Source organism: Hemitrygon akajei, chromosome 12 (genome assembly GCF_048418815.1).
Source record: "Hemitrygon akajei chromosome 12, sHemAka1.3, whole genome shotgun sequence".
Lineage (NCBI taxonomy): Eukaryota > Metazoa > Chordata > Chondrichthyes > Myliobatiformes > Dasyatidae > Hemitrygon > Hemitrygon akajei.
Window position 1 is genome coordinate 14,989,895 of NC_133135.1, and position 26,131 is coordinate 15,016,025.

The 26,131-nt window shown below is 40.5% G+C and overlaps 1 protein-coding gene across 1 annotated transcript in view; it reads right to left on the reverse strand.

The window, feature by feature from the left end:
* Positions 1-22,667: 22,667 nt before the first annotated feature.
* LOC140736733 (calcium-activated chloride channel regulator 1-like) overlaps positions 22,668-26,131 on the reverse strand; it is a 74,751-nt gene continuing 71,287 nt past the window's right edge. Inside the window, exon 14 of the mRNA XM_073062612.1 lies at positions 22,668-24,163. Within this exon, the coding sequence (XP_072918713.1) occupies positions 23,760-24,163 (404 nt within the window). The 3' untranslated portion in view covers positions 22,668-23,759. The remainder of the gene's footprint in view (positions 24,164-26,131) is intronic.

A 26,131-nucleotide genomic window follows, 5' to 3' on the forward strand; every position in this document is an offset into this window, starting at 1 on the left:
AGACCATTTAATTCATATGAAAATGTTAAATAAATGGTCTCCAAGTTTCCTCAAATTTAACTGAAGAATCAAAAACCACACTTCTAATTTTTTCTAAACTCAAACAGGAAATAGTTTGAGAAAGCCACTGAAATACAGTTGGAGGGTTAATTTCTTTCCAATTCAGTAAAATAGATCTTCTAGCCATTAATGTAACAAATGCAATCATTCATTGTGATGAAGCGGATAAACGCTTATTATCTATCATGGTAGACCAAAAATTGCGGTAAAAGGATGTGGTTGGTAATTAATATTTAAAACTCTTGAAATAATATTAAAAATCTCTTTCCAATAGTTTTGTAAACAAGGACAAGACCAAAACATATGGGTCAATGAAGCAACATCAGAATGACATCTATCACAGGTTGGATTAACATAAGAATAAAATTGAGCAAGTTTATCTTTAGACATGTGAGCTCTATGTACAACCTTAAATTGTATTAGAGCATGTTTAGCACAGATAGAGGATGAGTTTACCAATGATAAAAATTTTTCCCATTGCTCAGTAGATATAGGGCAATGCAATTCTTCCTGCCATTCCTTCTTAATTTTTTCTGATATATCTGGCTGTACATTCATAATCATATTATAAATGATAGCTACTAAACCCTTTTGACAAGGATTGAGAGCTAAAATTCTTTCTGTAATGTCCAATGGACATTCTTTCAAAAAAGACTTTAATTCATTATATAGAAAATTTCTAACTTGCAAATATCTAAAACAATGGGTTTTAGATAAATTATATTTATTAGATAACTGTTCAAAGGACATAATGTTATCATCCAAAAACAGATCACGAAAACATGTTATACCTTTTGTTTTCCATAAAAGAAAAGCTTGATCTATAGATGATGGTCGGAAGAAGTAATTAGATATTATAGGACTTAACAGCATAAACTTATTCAAACCAAAAAATTTACGAAATTGAAACCAGATTCGTAATGTATACTTGACTATGGGATTAGTTATCTGTTTATTCATTTTGAGTAACGAAAAAGGAAGTGAAGATCCTAAGATTGAGATCAATGAGAAATCTTGCACAGATTTACATTCCAAATTTACCCATTGTGGGCCAGCAACTGTAGTCGATTCTTGTGTCCAAAATATCAGATACCGTATATTAACTGCCCAATAGTAAAATCTTAAATTTGGTAGAGCCAAGCCGCCCTCCCTCTTAGGCTTCTGTAAATATTTTTTACCTAGTCTAGGATTTTTGTTCTGCCACAAATACGAAGATATTTTAGAGTCAACCATATCAAAAAAAGATTTAGGAATAAAAATTGGTAATGCTTGAAATAGATATAGAAATTTAGGTAGTATCATCATCTTAATGGCATTAACTCTGCCTACCAAAGACAAAGATAGTGGGGACCACCTATTAGCAAGTTGCCTAATTTGATCTATTAAAGGTAAAAAATTAGTTTTAAATAAATCTTTATGTTTTTTAGTAATTTTAATACCTAAATAAGTAAAATAATCTGTAACAATTCTATATGGTACATGATTATAAATTGAAACATGCATATTTAATGGAAAAAGTTCACTCTTATTAAAATTCAATTTATATCCAGAAAAATTACTAAATTGAGCAAGCAAAGAAGAAATAGCAGGAATAGATCTTTCAGGGTCAGATATATATAATAACAAGTCATCCGCATATAATGATACCTTATACATCGTCTCCCCACGGGTAATACCTAAAATATTGGGTGATTCACGAATGGCTATAGCCAAGGGTTCTAAAGCAATGTCAAATAATAAAGGGCTTAAAGGACAACCTTGCCTTGTACCCCAAAATAATTGAAAAAAAGGGGATCTTTGATTATTGGTAAAGACCGAAGCTAAAGGTTTATGATATATTAATTTAATCCATGATATAAATTTTGAACTAAAATTAAAATGTTGCAATGTATAGGATTTTCTAAAAGTTGCAATTAACTTCCTTACTTGTGGTAAGGAAGGCAAATGCAATGTTAGCATTTATTTCAAGAGGACAAGAATATAAGATCAAGGATATCATGCTGAGGCTTTATAAAGCATTGGTCAGACCAGACTTGAAGTACTGTGAGCAGTTTTGAGCCCTTAACTAAGAAACCTTCAGGAGGGTATAAACTAATTTGCAAGGGGGATGGGACCTGGAGCGATAGAGCAGTGAAAGATGTGCATGGAGTAAAGGCAGATCTAATATATAGAGAGGCTTTGAGGAAGGAGAAGCAGAATAAAGGGTGTAAAAGTAGTAAGGTAGAAGGGTTAAAGTGTGTGTACTTCAATGCAAGAAGCATCCGGAACAAAGGTGATGAACTGAGAGCTTGGATACATACATGGAATTATGATGTAGTGGCCATTACGGAGACTTGGTTGGCACTAGGGCGGGAATGGATTCTCAATATTCCTGGATTTCAGTGCTTTAAAAGGGATAGACAGGAGGAAAGGGGAGGAGGGGTGGCATTACTGGTCAGGGATACTATTACAGCTGCAGAAAGGGTGGGTAATGTAGCAGGATCCTCTTTTGAGTCAGTATGGGTGGAAGTCAGGAACAGGAAGGGAGCAGTTACTCTACTGGGGGTATTCTACAGGCCCCCTGGTAGCAGCAGAGATACCGGGGAGCAGATTGGGAGGCAGATTTTGGAAAGGTGCAAAAATAACAGGGTTGTTATCATGGGTGACTTTAACTTCCCTAATATTGATTGGCACTTGATTAGTTCCAAGGGTTTAGATGGGGCAGAGTTTGTTAAGTGTGTCCAGGATGGATTCCTATCACAGTATGTTGATAGGCTGACTAGGGGGAATGCCATACTAGATCTAGTATTAGATAACGAACCGGGTCAGGTCACCGATCTGTTCGTGGGTGATCAAAACTCCCTGGCCTTTAGCATTATCATGGAAAAGGATAGAATCAGAGAGGACAGGAAAACTTTTAATTTTTAATTGGGGAAGGGCAAATTATGAGGCTATTAGGCTAGAACTTGCAGGTGTGAATTGGGATGATGCTTTTGCAGGGAAATGTACTATGGACATGTGGTCGATGTTTAAAGATCTCTTGCAGGATGTTAGGGATAAATTTGTCCCAGTGAGGAAGATAAAGAATGGTAGGGTGAAGGAACCATGGGTGACAAGTGAAGTGGAAAATCTAGTCAGGTGGAAGAAGGCAGCATACATGAGGTTTAGGAAGCAAGGATCAGATGGGTCTATTAAGGAATATAGGGTAGCAAGAAAGGAGCTTAAGAAGGGGCTGAGAAGAGCAAGAAGGGGGCATGAGAAGGCCTTGGTGAGTAGGGTAAAGGAAAACCCCAAGGCAATCTTCAATTATGTGAAGAACAAAAGGATGACAGGAGTGAAGGTAGGACCAATTAGAGATAAAAGTGGGAAGATGTGCCGGGAGGCTGCAGAAGTGAGCGAGGTCCTCAATGAATACTTCTCTTCCGTATTCACCACTGAGAGGGAACGATGACTGTGAGGACAATATGAGTGAGGTTGATGTTCTGGAGCATGTTGATATTAAGGGAGAGGAGGTGTTGGTGTTGTTAAAATACATTAGGATGGATAAGTCCCCAGGGCCTGACGGAATATTCCCCAGGCTGCTCCACGAGGCGAGGGAAGAGATTGCTGAAGCTCTGACCAGGATCTTTATGTCCTCGTTGTCCACGGGAATGGTACCAGAGGATTGGAGGGAGGCGAATGGTGTCCCCTTATTCAAAAAGGATAGTAGGGATAGTCCAGGTAATTACAGACCAGTGAGCCTTCCGTCTGTGGTGGGAAAGCTGTTGGAAAAGATTCTTAGAGACAGGATCTATGGGTATTTAGAGAATCATGGTCTAATCAGGGACAGTCAACATGGCTTTGTGAAGAGCAGATCATGCCTAACAAGCCTGATAGAGTTCTTTGAGGAGGTGACCAGGCATATAGCTGAGGATAGTGCAGTGAATGTGATCTATATGGATTTTAGTAAGGCATTTGACAAGGTTGCACACGGTAGGCTTATTCAGAAAATCAGAAGGCATGGGATCCAGGGAAGTTTGGCCAGGTGATTTCAGAATTGGCTTGCCTGCAGAAGGCAAAGTGTTATGGTGGAGGGAATATGTGTTTCTCATCTTGGCTGTGTGCCTCCATAACCTCCTTCCTCACTCCAAATTGTCCACCAAGGGGTAGCTTATGGGAAAGTTTCAAAATTCCATTCCTTGACAACACTAAATCAGCTTCGACTCCCTTACTTTCCTTAGCTCCACTATTCTCCACTTTACCATCCTCTAACCTCTCCTGGTAAAGGGCTGGTAAAAACGTCTCAGCTAAATCAAGGCTGGACTCAGCTAAATCAGCGGTTTTCTTAGCAGCTTTCCTCGACATTCTTCTGGTGACTGCGCCTGCGGGATTAACTTCAGAAACTATGGACGGGTCCTCATCCTGGCAGGCTTGCTAGTCAGCTTCACTGCTGGGTACACGTCCCCACCTGCCAGGTTGTTCCTATGCAAGACATCTACCTCGGGTATTGGGAGTGCAGACCGTCCCCCTATCGTGACTGGTCCGGAAACAAAATCACATGTCAAAAATTCTTTATGTAACGGAACGGCCTCAGTCCCTTTTCCAACCCCTTCTATCACGTTCATGTCACCAGCATCTGTCTCACTATTGAATTCAAACACTCTGTTTAAGATTAAGGAATGAAAAGCACCAGTGTCTCTCCAGATTCTTACTGGCACTGGGTGTGACCCCTCCCTCACAGATACCAACCAGGTTGAAAGGAATTTCTCACATCCCTCCTGAACTCGGTTTACCTCCTCCTCTTTTAATGGTATTTCAACTGGCTTAACACAGCCTGTCGGTGCGGTCGCCTTTCCTTTCCCTGTCTCCTTCTTTGGAGCAAAGCACCTAGACACAATATGACCAGCTTTCCAGCAATTAAAGCACACAAAACTAGGAGATCTCCTGTCAGACTGTATTTCCTCCTCCTTGCCTTTTCCACTAGTCTCCGGCTTATTCTCTCACTTAGCCGGTGGGCTTCCTCTACCATCCCTACTACCCCTCTGGTAGCTCTTATTTGGGGAAAATTGTATCTTATGGGTTAAGGCGTATTCATCTGCTAGCTTGGCAGATTCTGATATGGACTTATTCTTCTTCTCGTTCAGGTATGTCCGGATATTATCCGGAACACAACCTTTAAATTCTTCGATCAGGATCAACTCTCTTAGGCAGTGGAAATCTTCTACCACCCCTTCTGCAGCGCACCAGTGGTCAAAGTACACACACTTCTCGTAGGCAAACTCTGTGAATGTCTGATTCCACTGCTTCCTTAAGTCCTTAAACTTTTGTCTATACGCTTCGGGTACCAGCTCATAGGCCCGAAGGATAGCCTGTTTTGCTTCCGCATAATCCTCTGCAACCTCCACAGACAACGCCGCATATGCTCATTGAGCCTTCCCTTTAAGTACACTTTCTAACAACACCACCCACTTATCTCTAGGCCACTTCTGGTTCGCAGCCACTTTTTCAAAATGCAAGAAGTACCGATCAATGTCCGTCTCCTCGAACAGAGGTACCAACCTAATCTCCTGACTAACATTAAACTTTTCCCCACGGCCTGCCCCACTATCCATGCGTTGCCATTTCTCCCTCTCGAACTGTCGCTGTTTTTCTGCCTCCTCTGCCTCCAACTTAATTCTCTCCAGCCGCATCTGTTCTAGACATAACTGAACCTCCCCTTTCCCTACAGGAAAGTGCTCTAACACCTCTGCCTTGAATATCTGCATTGTGACATAATATTCAGCTATCTTACGTTGTATCTCAGCCTTTGTCATCCCTTTCTTAACCACAACTCAGACTTTTTAGTCTTCTTTAAACCCACAGGGTCCGGACTTAACAGAAACTCGTCAACATCCATTTTTGCTGTATGTCTTTCTGGTTTCTCACACAACCAGATCAGATAAGGGAATTCTGCCCCGATTCACTGCCCCCCCAATTCGTTAATTAAATCCCGGATGAGCCCCCAATTTGTTACGTACCCCATAACTGTGTTAGCAAACCAGCAGAAATGGAATGATACGTTGGAGTCTGGTGGTACTGTAACTAAAGGTGTTTATTAGTAAACTAAGCAATACAGTATCAAAAATGCAAATATACATATAAAACAGGTTAGCAATGATAAATACAGAAGTGCAGGAATTATAATCAAAACCAAGCTCTATCAAAGTCTAGGGGTAAATGAATTGTCATAAGAGAATATAGAGTTCAGTTCAGTTCGTGTTGAGGTAGTTGTTGTTGTGTTGCAATGTTGGAGAGAGCGAGAGAGAGAGAGCGAGCAAGAGATGAGCAGCTGCAGCAGGTAAACCTTCCGTCGTCTTCTTGTTCCATCATACCGTTGGGGTCACCGGTTGTGACCCTTCTGTTCCAGGCTAGACCATTCTTCAGTGATGGACTCGTCACCCAGGCAAGGGCGGACACACACACAAGTCCCCACTGGTCTGCCTTCATCCACCGTGCTCTGGAATGATTCTCCTGAACCAATCCTCCAGGCCCCCACCTTCCTGTGGGTGCACAACACTCTTTCAGTGTCCACTGGTGTGTCTGTGGGTGTCCCCGCAGACCGGTCTTTTATCCCCACTGACGGGGTATCGTCCATCCATCAACTCTATGTCCATCAAACTGGTCACTCCCTGCTGTCTCCTCAGGAATGTTAATGAGCAAGGAAGTGTCCTTGTAGCAAGAGGTAAATAATCAGTGAAGAAGCCATAATACATAAATTATCTGTCTCTCTCTCTCTTATCTGTAGCAGATGCCTCTACCTCTGTTCTTCATCTCTCTCTCTCATTAGCAGCATAGTTCCCAGGGGGAAGGGGTCAGCTCTGGACCCCATTTCCATCTGGTTTGTTCAGCACACATAACAAGGCCAAATCATTGAGTATATTTAAAGTGGAGCATGGTAGGTTCTTGATAGTCAGCACATCAAAGGATATGCGGAGAAGGCAGGAGAATGGGGTTAAGCAGGATAATAAATCAGCCATGATGAATTGCAGAAGAGATGCAATGGGCCAAATGGTCTAATTCTGCCCTTATGTCTTATGGTATTATGGTCTTATCCCTTCCTGTCTTTTCAAAGAAATGCACAACAGTAACAAACCTCTTATGCTTTAGTATTACTTCTATAGCCAGGGGTGATAGGGCCCAGAGCATCTACAACTTCCTTTCTTGTATCTGTTTTAATACATGGGTATATATAACAGTATGGCCTTGGGATTTAAGTATTTTGCCTTTTTTACTCCCTCTGTGCTTATCCAATAAAATATTTTCAATAATTCCTCATTAATCACATCATTGGTATTGCCAGTATTTTTTCAAAGATAGCAACAAAAAATCATTAGGAAGCCTTTCCAAGTCTTCTGCTTTTATGATTTTTTGCTCCCTATAACACACATTTTTTCCCCTTGGTTATCATCTTCCTCTTTATGCATACAAAACATTTTTTTATTTTCTTTAAATTCCCAATTTGTGCCATGTCATCTTCCCACAGTTGCAAAGAGGCAGGAGGTACAGGAACCTGAAGTTCCACACCACAGGATTCAAGAACAGTTACCATTCAGTACAACCATTCAGTTTTTGGAATGACCGGCAAAACCCTCATCATCAGAGTTTAACAACACTGTAATTATTTCAATCACTTTGCACTAAAATAGATTTAACTTTGTTATTCCTTTCTTCTAAATGTTATGATTAATTTTAATTTGTGAATACTGTTCATATTATATTATGGGTATGTGTTTCTGCTGCTAATTATAGGACTTATATGCATCTAGAGTCAGGAAGTGAGCAAGAAGCATTATTGTAGACCCATCACACCCTGGACATCACCTGTTCCAACTCCTCCCTTCTGGTAGGGGCTTTAGATCACTGTATGCTAGGACAAATAGGTACAAGAATAGTTTCTTTCCATATGCCATCAGTCTTATGAACACTTGAATTATAGTTATTATAAATCAAGTCCACCTGTACATTCAATAGGAGAACCTCATTGTATATAGTTTATGATGATTTGCACTATTGTTTTGTTTGCTTTTAATTCTTTACAGAGAGAGCTCAGGGAAACCGGCATCAAATTCCCTGTATGTGTCCTCATACTTGGCCATAATAAAGGATTCTGATTCTGATTCTGATTCTAATTGTAGACTTCAGGAGAGGGAAACAGAGGTCCATGAGCCAGCCCTCATTTGAGAATCAGAGGTGGAGGGGGTCAATAACTTTAAATTTCTGGTTGTCACTATCTCTGTGGACCTGTCCTGGACCCATCATATAAATGTAATTGCAAAGAAAGCACAAAACACCTCTACTTCCTTAGGAGTCTGTTGAGATTGACCATGACATCAAAAACTTTGACAAACTTCAATAGATGTTCAGAAGAAAGTGTATTGACTAGTTAAACTATGGGAGAACCAATGCCTTTGAATGGAAAATCCGACAAAAGCTCTGGTATTTGGCCCAGTACATTACAGGTGACATCCTCCTAACAATTGAACACATCTACATGAAACACTGTCATAGGAAAGCAGCATCCATTAACAAAGATCCTCACCACCCAGGCCATGCTCTTTTCTCACTGCTGCCATCAGGCAGAAGGTACAAGTGCCTCAGGACTTACCATCAGGTTCAGAAACAGTTGCTACCCCTCAACCATCAGGCTCTTGAACAAAAGAGGATAAGTACACTCATCTATTGAAATGTTCCCATGACAAATGATCTTACTCTTAGGACTCTTTATCTTGTAATTTAATGCTTTAATTTTTATTGTTATTTATTTATATTTGCATTTGCACAGTTTGTTGTCTTCTATGCCCTACTTGATCTCTCATTGACCCTGTTTACATTTACTATCCTGTAGTTTTGCTGACTATGCCCACATGATAAAGAATGTCAGTGTTGTATGTGGTGATATATATGTACTCCAATAATATAAATTACTTTGAGCTTTGAACTTTGTACTAAGTTTTTCATTGCCATGATCCCTGGCACCGTAAAGTGTTCAAACTCAAAAGTACATTTATAACCAAAGTATGTATACCTTGAGATTTGTATCCTTAGAGGCAGCCACCAAACAAGAAACCCCAAAAGAACCCATTAAAAAAAGACCGTCATACTCCCAGTGTGCAGAGAAAGAGAGAGAGAGATAAAAACAAATAGTGCAAGCAATATAATAGGCAAATACCATTTGGAATGAAGGTGAGTCCTCAAACATGAAGCCCAAAACAGACAGAGCAGGCCCACAGCATCAGAGTCATTTCAGTGAATAGCAGAGTAAATGTCATGGAACCCACAGATATGAAGTCCAGATCGGCTGGAACAGGCCCACAGTCTCAGCTTCAGTTCAACAAACAGCGGAGTCAACATTGTTGAGTCCACAGACACAAAGCTCGCAGCAGCTGGAGCAGGCCCTCATCATTGGCCTCAGTTCAGCAACCAACAGAGTAAATGTCAAGGAGCCCACAGACACAAAACCAGGATCAGACAGAGCAGGCCCACTGCCTCAGTCTCCATTCAGCCCTTAGCAGAGTAAACTTCACAGAACACCAAGTAGAAATGAACCGACCCTCACCTTTGGTCCCTACACCCTGCCTTTGCAATTCCTCTGGCCCAGCATTTAAATTGTCTAAACACTGGGTCATTCCTTGCGCTAGGACCAGGGCTCACTTGCATCAATGCTCTCTGAGTCTAGACCCAACTGCCACATTTTAGTTCATGCCAAATCATCCAGCACTTAAATCAATCCAATCTCACTCTTGGTTTAGGATGGACCCTGAAACTGTCTTTCCTCCACTGTGACTTTTCTCCACTCCACTTGCCTCAGCTCCTTCTCAAATGTGCCTCAACTTTTCCTTGCAAATGCACTCTTCGACCTTCAACTCAGCCTTGTCTTCACTTGCCTCTTCATTGTTTGCGGTGATCAGTAAACTTAATTTTTTTTCCAGAAAAGTGTTACTAATAAAGTGTTTCTTTGATTTCTTCTTTTCTGAGCCACCTGGAAGTTGTCATTCACCCTCAGTAGTGCCATCTTCAACTGAAAGCTTTCTGCTAACAACTAGGCTTCCTGCCACCCCCACTGATTGGTGGGTTAACTGAAATGTGAGCAGCCAACTTTGGAAAAGGAGAGGTCAGCATTAAAGAGGTTGCTGGATCTCTGTCGGCAGATTAATTTGGAGTTTTTTATGAATTAATGCAAGCTAATATGTGAATATTATTGCATTGATATTTCTAGGAGCATACTGTACCCAAATTGGCTGTTAAGTTTCCCACTACAACAGTAACTACATTAATTGACTGTAATGATTGGTTGTCCAGGCCTATAAGACTCTCAGTACTCCTGACCCCTCAATCTACTTCATTATGACTTGCACTTTATTGTTTGCACTGAACTTTCTCTGTCAATATAAAACTTCAGCTTGCTTTCAGAATCAGAATCAGTTTTAATTTCACTGGCATATATCATAAAATTCATTCTCTTTACAGCAACAATACGATGGAATACATAAATAAATAAATATGGAGACAAATACTGAATAACAGTAAGTATATAAATGTCTATTAAATAGCTATGTTTTGAATGTAAGTAGTGCAAAAACAAACAGAAATAAAAAAGTAGTGAGGTAATGTTCACAGGTTCAATGCATGTTTAGAAATGGGATGTCAGAGGGGAAGAAACTGTTCTCAAATCTTTGAGTGTGTGCTTTCAGGGTTCTGTACCTCCTTCCTGATGGTAACAATGAGAAGAGGGCTTAGGTTGGGTAGTGAGGGTCTCCAATAATGGATGCCACCTTCCTAAGGCACTGCTGCATGAAGATACTACAGAGGCTCTCTTTGGTATATTTGTAGAAGTTTTTGATTGTTTCAGTTGACAAAACAAATCTCCTTAAACTTCATTTGAAATATAGCTGTTGTCTTGCCTTATTTATAGCTGCATCAACTTGTTGGGACTAAGTTAGGTCCTTAGAGATTTTATACCCAGGAACATAAAATTACTCATTCACTCTATTTCTGATCCCTCTATGAGGATTGGTTTGTGCTTCCTCATCTCACCATCTCTGAAGTCTATAATTAGCTCTTTAATGTTGCCGACATTGAGTACAAGTTTGTTGCTGTGACATCATCCAACTAACTGGTATATCTTACTCCAGTAGGACCTTTCATCACCATCTAAAATGCTGCCAACAATGGTTGTATTATCAGCATATATAAGTACACAGTAGATGCCATTTCATTGGCTCTTTACTCAATCCTAGAACGTCTGGACAGCTAAGGTGCATACATCAGGATACTCTTTAACAACTACAGCTTAGCATTCAATACCATCATCCCCTCAAGACTAATCAATAAGCTCCAAGACCATGGCTTCAATGCCTCCTTGTGCAATTGGATCCTGAATTTCCTTACTTCTAGACCCCAGTCAGTTCAGATTAACAACAATTTCTTCTCCACAATCTCGATCAGCACAGGTCCGCCATAGGGCTATGTGTTTAGGCCCCAGCTCTACTCACTTTACACTTATGACTGTATGCCTAAGCACAGCTTCAGTGTCATATTCAAGTTTTCTGATGATACCACTGTTGTGATGTGGCCAGGATGTGGATTACAAATTACAGCAAGAAATAAAAAGGGCACATCAGAAGGACAATGTCATGATAATTTTTGGGGATTTTAAAATGAAAGTAGATTGGGAAAACCAGGTCAGTACTTCATCTCAAGAGAGAGAATCTGTAGAATGTCTAAGGGATGGCTTTTTTGAACAACTTGTTGTTGAGCCCACTAGGCAAATCAGCTGTGCTAGATTGGGTGTTGTGCAGGATTTGGAGGTGATAAGAGAGCTTAAGGTTAAGGAACCCTTAGAGAACAGTGATCACAATATGATCAAGTTTACTTTGAAATTTGAAAAGGAGAAATTAAAATCCAATGTGTAGGCAAATTATAATGGTATGAGAGGGGAACTGGCCAAAGTTGACTGGAAAGGGGCACTAGCAGGAAGAACAGCAGAGCAACAATGGCTGGAGTTACTGGAAAAAAATGAGGGAAGTGCAAGACAGATATATTCCAAATAAGAAGACACTTTCAAATAGAAGAAGGACACTACCGTGGCTAACAAGTGAAGTCAGAATCAAAATAAAAGTAAAGCAGAGGGCATACAAGGAATCCAAAGCTAGTGGGAAGATAAAAGATTGCAAAGCTTTTAAAACCTTGCAGAAGGAAACTAAAAGGTCATTAGGAAGGAAAAGATGAATTATGAAAGGAAGGTGGAGACCAATATCAAAGAAGATTCTGCAAACATTTGTAAAAGCTTTTTTAAGTATATAAAGGATAAAAGAGAGTCGAGGGTAGATATAGGACCAATACCAAATGATGCTGGAGATATTGAAATGAGAGATGCAGCGATGGGAGAGGAACTGAATGCATATTTTGCATCATTCTTCACAGTGGAAGACATCTGCAGTATAACGGACTTTCAAGAGTGTCAGAGAAGTGAAGAATGTGCAGTCAAAATTACGACTAAGAAGGTGCTCAGGAAGCTTAATGGTCTGAGGGTGGATAAATCTCCTGGATCTGATGGAATACACCCTCAGGTTCTGAGGGAAGTAGATGAAGAGATTGCTGTGGCATTAACAATGATCTTTCAAGAATGGATAGATTCTGGCATTGTACCAGATGACTAGAAAATTGCAAATGCTACTCCACTATTTAAGAAGTGTGGGAGACAACAGAAAGGAAACATAGACCTGTTAGTCTGACATTAGAGGTTGGAAGCTGTTGGAATCAATTGTTAGGGATGAGATTTAGAGTATCTGGAGGCACATGACAAGATAGGCCAATGTCAGCATGGTTTTCTGAGAGGAAAATCTTGCCTAACAAACCTACTGTAACTTTTTAAGGAAATTACAAGCAGGGTAGATAAAGGAGATGTAGTAGAAGTGGTGTACTTGGATTTACGGAAGGCCTTTGACAAGCTGCCGCATATGAGGCTAAGAGCCAATGGAATTTCAGGAAAGTTACAAATATGGGTGGATCATTGGCTGTTTGGTAGAAAAATGAGAATGGAAATAAAGGGATCCTATTCTGGCTGACTGCCAGTTACCAGTGGAGTTCCACAGGGGTCAGAGTTAGGAAAACGGCTTTGTATGATGTATGTCAATAATTTGGACTATGAGATTAACCTCCATGTTGAATCGGTGGTGAAGAAGGCAAATGCAATGTTGGCATTCATTTCTAGAGGTATAAAATATAAGAGCAGGAATGGGATATGGAGGCTCTATATGGCACTTGTGAGACCAGACTTGGAGTATTGTGTGCAGCTTTGAGCTCCTTATTTTTGAAAGGATATACTGACATTGGAGAGGGTTCAGAGAAGATTCAGGAGAACAATTGCTGGAATTAAAGGGTTACCGCATGAAAGAAGTCTGGCAGCTCTTGGGCTGTATTCCCTTGAGTTCAGGAGAATGAGGGGGGGATCTCATAGAAACATTTTGAATGTTAAAAGGCCTGAACAGATTAGATATGGCAAAGTTATTTCCTATGGTAGGGGAGTCTAGGACCAGAGGCCACAACTTCAGGATTGAAGGACATCCATTTAGAACTGAGGTGTGGATAAATTACTTTAGTCAGAGGGTGGTAAATCTTTGGAATTTGTTGCCACGAGCTACTGTGGAGGCCAAGTCATTGGGTGTATTTAAAACAGAGATAGATAGGTTCTTGATTAGCCAGGGCATCAAAGGATATGGGGTAAAAGCAGGGGAGTGGGGATGACTGGAAGAATTGGATCAGCCCATGATTGAATAGTGAAGTAGACTCAATGGGCCAAATGGCCTATTTCTACTCATATAACTTATGGTCTTATGGACTATTTTCTCAATGGAGAGAAAATTCCAAAATCTGAGGTAAAGGGACTTGAGAGTACTTGTGCTAAATTTCCTAAAGGTTAATTTGCAGATTGAGTTAGTGGTGTTATGTACCCCTAGGGTTCATATTTTCTGTGGACAATCACATTAAATTGTCGGGAGAATGAGACTGGCTTTTGGACACTGTTAGAGGAGAGGAGAGGAGAGGAGAGAGAGAGAGAGGGAGGTGAAGAATGCTTGGAAGATTGATGTTATGGTTTCTCAGTAGTTTGTTTACATTTCCACAAGGACACTGCCTACTTGTGAGTTCTTACACAGAGAGAAGGGCGGAATTGGTTGATGGACAGCTGGTGTTCAGCATGCTGAAATAAATACCAGGTCAGCTGCTGGACCCACACACACACGGTTTTGGAGACTCGATGAGCTTGTTGTGCCCACAGGAAGATAGATTTTTGGAGGATTGATCAGGAGAATCAATCAGTGGCTCTTGCAGTGCAGAAAAGGTGTGACCGGTGCGGTGTTATTTGTGTGTCCAACCCTGGCCTGGGTTGATAACTCTACCACAGAAGAACGGTCACCTTGGTTATGGTCACAGTCGGTGACTTTGAAGGAAGAGAAGAGGGGAGAGGAAGGTTTGAAACAGAAGAAACCTAGTGACAAAGAGGTCACTGTTTGGACTCTCTCCTCTGTAGCCCATAAGGGTGAGTTTGAGTTCCATTCAAATACGAAGGTGTGACTGTCATGTAGTTAATCCACAGGAGTGGGCTCTCTGGTGAGGGGGAAACCTTTATGATTACCACTTGTGTGTTACTCTTGTTTGGGTGTGGTACTTCACTGAAGAAAGGCAAATCACTGTAGGAGTTATTTCGTATGTCGTGGAACTGGATAAGCGGCTATCACAGTACTGTGTTTGAGGTAAACTTGTGGAATCTACCCATGTGTGATAATCCTGGCTGGGGTTGGTAGTTTTACTACTTGAAGATGGTACCTTGTTGATAAGCTACTGCTGGTGATAATCCATAGGTGGATTCTGTTTGAGTATCCTGTGGCCACCACTTTGGGATGACCAGTAGCTGAATTCAGGTATGGTACCACCTGTGTTGAAAGGATATTCATTGAAGATCACTGTTGCTGATACTTCGTGTGTGGAGTGGAACAACGTCGGAGATAAAACCGACTGCTATTGTTATTTTGGAATATCGACATAATTGCCTTCTCACAACATATGCCTTTGGATTACAAATATCTCTCTCTTACCAACAACAGCAACCCTGTGCATTGAACTGACCTTTCCTACATATCATCGTAAGACTGGATTCATTTACCCCTAGATTTGAAGAAGCTTGGTTTTCCTATTTCCACACTAATGTATATATATTATTGCTATCCTGTTTAAGATATATCCGCATTTATAGTACTGAGTTGCGTAGTTACTAATAAGCACTATTAGTTTATAGCAATACCAGATTCCAAAGTGTTTTCCATTTTGGCTGGTTCTTTAACCTGTCCCTGGTCCCTGACAGCGGTGAAGAAGGCAAATGAGATGCTAACATTCCTTTCAAAAGGACTGTAACCAAGGCAAATACATGCTTGATAGAGCTCTTTAGAAAAATATATGATTCAGATAATGGTAGTAGAATCATTTCAAGCATGTATAAGGGTTATCAAATCTTAAAACACATTCGTCTTCATACATTAAAACAAAATGGGAGAAGGAAGGAGGGATAATTATATCGGAGGAAGAATGAACAACAATATGGAGATATCAATGGAAGTGTACCAATTCACAAAACTGGAGGGAGTTTGGATGGAAAAACTTGATAAGATATTTTATTACACCCTCTCAGAAATCCCATTATGATAGCAACCTCCCTGTTCGCTGGAGAAATTGTGGAAATCAAAATGCAAATCATTATCATATTTTTTGGGACTGCCCTGTTATCAAAAACTATTGGAGGGGGATACACAATGCCCTACAAGACATATTTAAATGTGAAATACCCTTGAAGAGTAAGACCATATATTTTGGATATATACCTCAAGAATGGTTGAAGAGAGATTAATATTTAATGAATATACTGTTGGTGGCTGGTAAAAAGACTCTTACTAGGAAATGGATATCACAGGAGAACCCAACTTTAAATACATGGATGGAAATTACAATGGACATTTACAAAATGGAGAAGATAACAGCATCTGTTAATCATAAGCTGAAACAATTTGATTCATACTGGGGAAAATGGTTTAACTACATAATGCCTCATAGGCCTGATTTTATTCTCACAAATCAATGAATCTGTTGTAAAAAAAAAGATCACTCCCTACTTGTACATAGTTCTTTCCTTTTGCTTGTTTTTTCTTTCCACTCTTTTCTGTAGGTGTATACCTCAGATAAATACTTTGTGGAGATTTGTGATATATATGATTATATGATGTATATGTACAATGTCTGAAATACATCTTATTGAAATGTTTGTTTGATGAACTTCAATAAAAAAATAAATTACAAAAAAAAATATAAAAGCAAGGATGTAACGTTTAAACTCTATAAAGCACTGATGAGGCCAAATTGGACAATTGTGAGGAATTTTAGGTCCCTTAATGAAGAAATAATATGCTGACATTAGAAACATTTCAAAGGTGGTTCACAAAAATGCTTCCAAGATTGAATGGTTGTCATATAAAGAGTGCTTGATGGTTTCTAGATCTGTATTCACCAGAATTCAGAAGAACGAGGGGTGATCTAATTGAAACCTTCAAATGTTGAATGGCCTCAATAGAGTAGATGTGCAGGAGACACAACAGTCTAGGACCAGAAGAAGCACTAGTCACTGGCAGCCAATAAGAAAAGGATACTTTTATTCCCACTTGCTGCCTCCTACCAATTATTGAAAGCTGTAACCATGTTAGTAACTTTCCAGAAGTACCATTGGCTCTTAACTTGGTAAGCAGCCTCATGTGTGGCACCTTATCAAAGGCCTTCTGAAAGGCCAAATATACAACATCCACTGTATCGCCTTTATCTATCATACTTGTAAACACCTCAAAGAATTCCAACAGGTTTATCAGGCTGGATTTTCCCTGAAAGAAACCATGCTGTGTCACAAGGGGGCGTTGGGAGCGGACCCAAATTCAAGACACAGACACTGAAGTAATATGAACAGGACTATGTTTATTAAGAATACTAGGGAAGCCAAGCAGCGAGGACAAAATAACAACACGGACGAAGATGTAGAATAACAAATTGGAAAACCTGAACTTGGACTTGGGACTTGAGCTTGACAGGGAACTCAGGTCATGACTTGGAACTCGGGTCTTGACGGGGACTTGGTACCTGGGTCTTGTCTTGGCTCTTGACTAGAACTCGGACCTCGGGCTCAGCTTGATCAGGCACTCGAGTTTGACTTGACCAGGAGCTCAGGCTTGGCTCAGTAGGTCAGGCAACATCTGCGGAGATGATTAGACAGTTGATGTTTCAGGCTAAGACCCATCATCCAGTACTTGTTTCCTATCCATAGATGCCTCTTGACCTGCTGAGTTCCTCCAGCATGTTGTGTGTGTTGCTGTGGCTTTCCAGCATCTGCAGACACTCCTATGTCTAAGATATGTGAGATGTTGGCCTTAACTCAACCTTCAACAATTTTGTATAATGAACCAGTTATACAAGCAAAACCTTTCATAACCACAGTACAGTTCTACACCAGCTGTAATATTTCCACCCAACAGTGAACACAGAAGAGTCAGAACTGATGATTGTATTGAATGACATCAATGTTGACACTCCTCCTGCTATCACAGGTTTCGGCACTGAGAATCACAATACTTGTGACAATATCATCAGTTGAAGTTTCTTCATGGCCGTGTGAATTCAGCACACTGATTTGCAACCTGAGTTTACAAGCCCAAGTTTTCAATCTGCATCCAATATATTACTGCAGTATTTGCATATTCCTCTGTTAAAGCTATTGCTAGTAGTAGTCTCTGAAAGTCCGAGGAAGACGAATGTGTTGCACAGTCAACGTCTGTTGGCACGCATATGACTTCTGAGGCCAAAGTCTGAAGCACAGATATGGTCACAGAAGGGGCAAGGAGCATCGCCTGTTGGGGCAGGAGCGGACGCCTTCCTGTGTCTTTCGTGACTCGCCTTGAGGCGCTGCATGAACCAGTTGGCTTGTAAGTTGTTTGCTGCCTTGGAGCATAGATTGCGCCACTTGGACCGATCAGCAGCAGTGTGTTCAAGATCACGGGGCTGGAGTTTGGCCCACTTAAAGTTTGACTTGAGGTTTTCCTTGTACCTCTTCCTTGGGCAACTTTGGGCATGGTTGCCCTGCTCCAGTTCTCCGTAGAACAACTGACACGGCATTCTGGACTCATCCATGCGGATCACATGGCCGGTCCATCTGAGCTGAGCCTTCAAAACCTTGGCTTCAATGCTTGTAGAATTGGCTCGGACCAGGACTGTCAGGTTGGGGATACAGTCTTGCTGGCAGATTTGCATGATTGATTGCAGAGCGCGATTGTGGAATTGTTCAAGCTGTTTGACATGTCTGCAATACAGTGTCCAGATTTCACAGCCATATAGAAGTGATGAGACCACAACAGCATTGTAAACCTTCAGTTTAGTGGAGAGGCAAATGTGCTGCAGAACTTTGACCCGGAGCCTTCCGAGTGCCTGGCTTGCTTTCTGGATCTTTGATGTGATTTCTTGAAAGCTATTGCACAATCTTTTATAAGAGAGTAGCCTCTGCATCCACCTGGATTTTCCTGTCTTCCCTCTTACCCCTTCTCTTATCTACACTAACCCTCTGGTGCTTCCCCTCCTTCCCTTTCTCCCATGGTCTGCTCTCCTCTTCAATCAGACTCCGTCTTCTTTAGCTTTTTACAATATCCACCTATCACCTGACAGCTTATACTCCCTCCCCTCACCCAGCTTATTCTGGCTTTTTCCCTCTTCCTTTCCAGTCCTAATGAAGGGTCTTGACTTGAAATGTTGATTGTTTATTCCTCTCCGCAGATGTTGCCTGACTTGCTGAGTTTCTCCAAGATTTAGTTTGTGTTCCTCTGGATTTGCAGCACCTGCAAAATCTCATGAGTTTATGTTTTACACTGACTGTATTTTGCTGGCTTCCATCAGCCATTGTTACTTCTCATCTTCAATCACTGACATACGTCAAGTACATTAATTTTCACATGTTTTTTCCTTGTCACTCTTCCATTCCTCCTTTTGGGATCAAAGATATAAGGTATTGAATAGTATTATGTTGCACAAGGTTCATACTGAAGATCAGAGTGCTTCTTAATCTTTCAGCTTTTCTCTACCTCAAACTCTCATTATTTTGTCCCTTCTTGGAAAATAACAAGTATTTGAGGTTATCCTCTCTCTACTTTCTATTCTATTCTTAAGGATGTGGAGAAGAATGAACTTATGCATAACCTTTTCTTAGAGAATCTTTAGTTATTAATCCTCAACAATAATGACCAATTAGGCACAATGAGAATTTCTATTACCTGACAAATACCTTTATTGGTTCATCAAAGCGCATGAAGTTACAAAACTAAGTACCTGTGCACACACTACTGGATTTCCCTGACACTCCCTAAATAGTCAAAGTAGGAAAGATACTACCTGGGACAGGATTCTATGATGGCCAGGTATTCCTCTTGATCCCATTGTAATCTCCATGTTTCTGACCTGGGGTTATCTGCTTTTGCGATGGGTAGTATCCAGAGTTGTCACTGCCTGTATGTCGACATCCTCCATTCATATCCTTTTCCTTATCAGAACAATCTATAATCTTGCAATTTTGCTCACTAAGGCTCATTGGCTTCTCTTTGCATCTGGCCCAAGCAGACAACTTCCAAAATCAGCCTAGTTCAAACCAGTTTAGCCATTTCAGCCAAATAATGGGCTCATGTTACATCAGATCACTGGTGGTTCTTTCAACAAGCCTGCCAGTTTTACGTAACTGAGCTAACAGCTTCTTGTTAGGAAATAGACTCATTTAAATAATTGTCATTTCTGAAGATTAACCTAATTATACTCAGTTGCACAAACTTCTGGTAATCACTCAATGGAATAGGATTTTCTTACCATTTTAAATAAACAATATGCAAATATGTTTCTTTGTTTCCTAATCTATTTCCTATTTTATTTAATACCTTGTTCTTAGATTATTCTTTCTCTCATTCCCCTTCCATTTAGAAGTTTATTGCTGGTTTATTCCTTTTTTTGCATGTAAAGCTTCTCATTATAGAAAGGATGTGGAAGCTTTCAAGAAGGTGCAGGGGAGATTTACCTGGATGATGCCTGGAATAGAGAGCATGTCTTATGAGGAGAGTTTTAATGAACTAGGGCTCTTCTCTTTGGAGAGAAGGACAAAGAGAGGTGACTTGATGGAAATGCACAAGTCAAGAGGCATAGATCGATTGGAAAGCTGGAAACTTTCTTTTCCAAGGATGGAAATGGCTAATACAAGAGAGCATAACTTCAAAGCGTTGGAAGGAAAATACAGAGGGATATCAGAGGCAGGTTTATTTTTACACTGAGTGGTGGGTGCATAAAACCTGTTGCCAGGGATAGTGATAGACTGATTAGCTCCATTTAAGATACTCTTAAAGGGAACATGGATGAAAGAAAAATGAAGGATTATGCAGGAGGGGAGAGTCAGATTGATCTTGGGGTAAATTAAAGTGTCAATACACACCTTGGGCTGAAGGCCTGTGTTCTGCCATCTGTTCTACGATCCATGCTCTTTGTTCCTTGAATATTTGTTCTGAAGTTTCTCTAGAGAATAAAGTAATGCTACCATTTTCAGAAAATATTGTTTTTATTGATATAGAGCTACATCAAGATTATTCAATGATACAGATTCTACCCCAGTAGAAAACCACATCCTCCTCCAAAAGCAGTGTTTCCAATCTAAAGCTTGCAATCTTCCGATCATTCCCAAGAGGCTAAGTAACTAATCTGGACTGAATTTCCAAGGGAGATCTTCCAATTGTCTGGAAATGACCATAGATAGCTCAGAACATATCAGACAAATCCTTCAATCTTCAAATACTCTGCAGCAATAATGACTGAGATAAAGTAATCCTCAGATTTGTAACCTTAAGCAGCTGCTGCTTCTGGCAGCCTTTTTTTTTGCATTTTTTCTGCATAACACAATTAATAATCCCAATAATCAAAACATACAATAACTGCTGCTACTACTGCAACCCAAGTACTGTGCAGTACTTTATTATCTTCCAATCTGTCCAGCAGAGTCACAAAGAAAGAAACCTTGGCAACATTGGACATGTCAGAAGACTGATCCTTTTCATCATAAGCATGTAAAGTGAAATAGAGTGAGGTTATGTTTTTAAGTCCTGTACATTCAGATGGCAAAGGGGAAGAAGCTGTTCCTGAATTGTTGAGTGTGTGCCTTCAGGCTTCTATACCTCCTTCCTGAGAAGAGGGCTTGTTCTAGGTGGTGGGGTCCTTAATGATGGACACTGCCTTTTTGAGGTACCATTCCTGGAAGATGTCTTGGATAATACAGAGGCTAGTAGCCATGATGGAGCTGACTAATTTTGCAACTCTCTGCAGCCTACTTCAACTCTCCCCCCCACCCCAATACCAGACAGTGATGGGGTCAGTCATAATGATCTCTGTGGTACAACTGTAGAAATTTCTGAGTGTTTTAGTTGACATACCAAATCTCCTCAAACTCCTAATGAAATACAGTTGCTTTCTTGCCTTCGTTATAGCTGCATCAATATGTCAGGTCAGGTCCTCAGAGATATTGACACCCAGGAACTTGCTCAGGAAATTGTTCACTCTCTCCACTTCTGATCCCTCTACAAGGCTGGTGTGTGTTCCCTCATCTAACCCTTTCTGAAGTCCATGATCAGTTCTTTGGTCTTACTGATGTTGAATGCAGGTTATCACTATGACACCACTGAATGATATGGTATATCTTGCTCTACCATCTCATCACCATCTGAAATTCTGCCAACAATGGTTGTATTGTTACCAAATTTGTAGATGGTATTTATAATGCCACGTCATCTTGGGTGTAGAGAAAGTAGAGCAGTGGGCTAAGCCGGTGGGAACTTCTGACTGTAGCAGTGAGAGATTGAAAATGTCTTTGAGCACCCCCGCCAGTTGGTTGGCACAGGTTTTCAGAGCCTTACCAGGTTCTGTAGCGATCCACACAGCAGTAGTTTCATTCTCCCTTTCAAAACAAGCATGAAAGGCATTGATTGACCTTGGAACACCTTGAGCCAAAGATCTTTATTTTGCTGTTCTGTTCTATGATCCATGCTCTATGTTCCATGAATATTTTTCTCTGACCAGACTTGTGGTCAGCTGGCCTCTCCATCCTCTGCTGGGCCTCCCTTTCCAACCTTACTGTTCTTCTTCAATGTCATAGATGTATCTTTTTACATTAAATGGCTACACTTAATTATACCTTATTGCTGTTACTGATGACAAAGATGGAACATTCAATATGTATGACCCTGGTATCTCAAAGGTTCAAAGATTCATTTTATTGTCAAAGTATGCATGTCAATACATCTCTGATATTTCTCTTCTCCAGATAGCTGTTAAGTAAAAAAAAAGGGCTTTGTTGAAAGAAAATACATCAGCTCCCTGCATGAAAAAGTAAAAGATAAAGAAGCAAAATTTTTAAACCACAACCTCCCGCCACCCCCCACTGAAAATGGCAGCTGGAACATCAAACCCCCAGCCTCTCCCTCCCTAAAATTTTAGAGACAATAACATCAAGCCCTGCAACCTCTCCCTTGCAAAAAATGAGCGGTGACAATATCAAACCCCCCAACCACTCTATCACACACAGATTGCTGACACAAAAAAAACATTAACAAGAACATCAGGTCCCAAATCGCCAAACCCTGCCCTCGCACAAAAGTCATATCCACCAATCAGCAACAAGAAAGAAAACACAGAAAACTGAAGGAGACCAATATAAACTACAATCCAATGATCACGTATATCTCAGAATTTCAAAAACATTCACCAATCAGCATTGAGGAGAGCAGCCGCACAAACATAGTGCTTCCATGAAGACCAACCATCACGCCAGCATCCAAACGCTGCCAACCCGGCTGAGCCGTCAACCCCGTGGCCTCTGTAGAGAGTGTACGCTGATCTCCTCCGCATTCAACTCAATCCTTCAGTCTTCCTTGACACTTTAAAATGGAGTTGATCATGGCCCCACACCTGATCTCTGGTCTGCTCCATGAGGCATCTTATGTTCTCGGTGCTCTCCAAGGACTACAGAGCACTAGATCATTTGATCAAATTCCAAACTGCACAAGCTTCAACAGTTTACGAAACACAATCAAGACAAAAAGAACAAGCAGAAGATGTAGAGAAAGTGAAATAATTGAAGAGATTGGCTATCTAAAAAATGTCACCTGAGGAATTACTGTTCTCTGGCACCACCTTGACTGGATGTCTGTAGTTTTTATGGAAACTAAGGACACTATGGAGACTACAAAAAATAACCTTAATTATGAGCTCCTAAAAGGAGGTATCATAAAATAAACTAATGCTACCATTCCAGAAAATATTGTTTTTATTGGTACAGAGCTACATCAAGATAACTCCATGATACAGATTCTACCCCAGTAAAATTCCACAACATCCTCCAAAATCAGTATCACCAATCTAAAGCATGCAACCCTTCGATCAACCCCAATAAGCTAAGCAACTAACTTGGACTGAATTTCCAAGGAAAGTCTTCCAGTTGTCTGGGAGTGACTACAGATGTCTCAGAAAATCTTCAGACTAGCCTGCTACAATTATAACTCAGAATAAAGTAAATGTTCAGATTAGTAAACTCAGCTGTTCCATTGACATTATGCTGATACTGCTTCTGGCAACCTCCTTTTGCACTTCTTCTGCACAATATAAACAGTAATCCCAATAATCAAACATACAATGATTGCCACTACTACTGCAATCCAAATACTGTGCAGAACCTGCACTTTATTGTCCTCTGGTTCGTTAAGCAAAGGCACAAAGACAGAAACCCTGGCAACATTGGACATCTCAGAAGACTGATCCTTTTCATCATAAGCACATAGAGCGAAATAAAGCGTGGTTGTGTTTTTAAGTTCTGTACTTCCAATGGCAATTGTAAATGTTTCTTTGGAGCCAAATGGTTGCGGTTTCAAAATTGTCAAATTAACCTGTTCAGCTCCTGAGAAACTGTCCCGTAGCTGCAGCAGTTTCTCACTCATTCTCATCTCATAGTAGGAGGCTGATAAAGAAAGGAAATACTGTAAGTGATTGTATTGACACATTGAACGGTTATTGGATAGATGTGAGAAAGTTATGAGTGCATATACGGCCGATCGATTACGTGGTAAATTGATTGGCCCTGCTGCGTGTGGAAAGCATTCTCTTATCATGTGGACTTTCAAGTGAGCATGTTTCTGTCTCTGTGGGCCCAATTCATCACTCCCACACTGTAAATTGTCCAGAGTGTACAGTGGCTAACATGACTCAGTAAAAGCATTTAATCCTTTGTCGTTCTTGATCCTCGTGCAGGGTTCTCAGATTATTAACTGTATGTTAACTGCTAACTGCATATATAAAAAGGCTTCTCTGTAGAGTTATAATGAAATGGCTTCTTTATTAAGTGTACTCTGGTGTGTGTGGTGTGCGGTCCGATATTGTGTGTGCGAGTTTGTATCAGTGTGCATTTCACAGCATCCATGCAAACAGGAGACACGGTTTGGCGGGTGGATGGATTTTCCCCGAGACATACATAAGCCGATAGCGTGTTTACATTCGCAAACATAGCACATGACTGATTGGCCTCCTTCAATGTAATACCTCTTGTTTTATTGCCCTGACAAGCAACTTCAAATATTTTACATTCAAGTGGAGTTATCATTCCAAATCAGAACAATGTAGTCCTGTAATGTATTTCAATTTTGAAATCTTATCAGTTCAATTATTTCCATCCCAGTTCAGTATATTCAGATTAGATTAGCTTTATTTGTCACGTGTATTGAAATACCAAATCATACAGTGAAATGTGTCATTTGTGTCAAATTGAATCAGCGAGGGTTGTGCTGGGCTGCTGGTAGGTGTCATCATGTTTCCGGCATCAACATCGCATTCCCACAATTCCCTAACCTGACCATATGTCTTCGGAATGTGGGAGGAAACTGGAGCAGCCAGAAGAAACCCACATGGTCACAGGGATTACATACACAATCCTTACAGGCACGACTGGGAACTGAACCTTGATCAGTGATCACTTGCACTGTAAAGTGATGGGCTACCTGCTGCACCACAACACAGGGAGGATTCCCTGCCTGTAACAATTCCAGCAGAAAGAGAGGCCAACCATACCTACCTTAACTCTCTGGGCCACTGTGTGTGTTAGTGTGCACTGGTGTTCATAGACAATGAGTCAGTTTGTGATCTTCAGTACCAGACATTGACTGGAACTGTAGAGCCCCACTGGGATCAGAGTGAACAAAGGCTTCATGAAATGTAAGAGCTGTGAAGATGTATGGCAGAAACTGGAAGGGAAAGACAAGTATCTTATCCCTTGTGGTCGTTGACTGACTGTGATCTTCCATACTCACAATGTGGTCATAAAATATACTTCAATAACCAAAAGGTATTGAGTCAGGAGCTGCTTGTAAAACCTGCCAGAGAGACCACTAAAATTAAATTGCCACATTGAAGTTATCTGTATGAACAACAGGTGTTGGGAAGCATTTAGAACCTATATTTCCCCACCTGGAATCTATCTCATTGTGAATATGTGAAACCCTTTAAACTAAAATGTAATTGAAGTGTACTTAAATATAACTATTAAAATAATGTTATTATTTTAATAGTTATATTATTTTAATTCCACAGGGAATGTAATTCATAATTATGATTTGGTAACATTAAACATCTTTTTAAGTTTACACATGTTGCATTGAAAGTGATGAGAGTAAAGGAGGTGAAATGTAGTGTCAGCTGTTATAGGAGGATTACCACTAATCTTTAAACTCCATTTATAGACATGTGATCATCAAATAAGCAACTTATTTCCTTTAGGGTTGGCATGGTGGGGTAGTGGTCAGTGTAAAGCTATTATGGCTCCAGAGACTGGGTTCAATTCCGCTGCTGTCTGTAAGGAGTTTGTTCTCCCCATTACTTTTTGGGCTTCTTCTGGGTGCTCTGATGCTCCAAAGATGTATGGATTGGGAGGTCAATC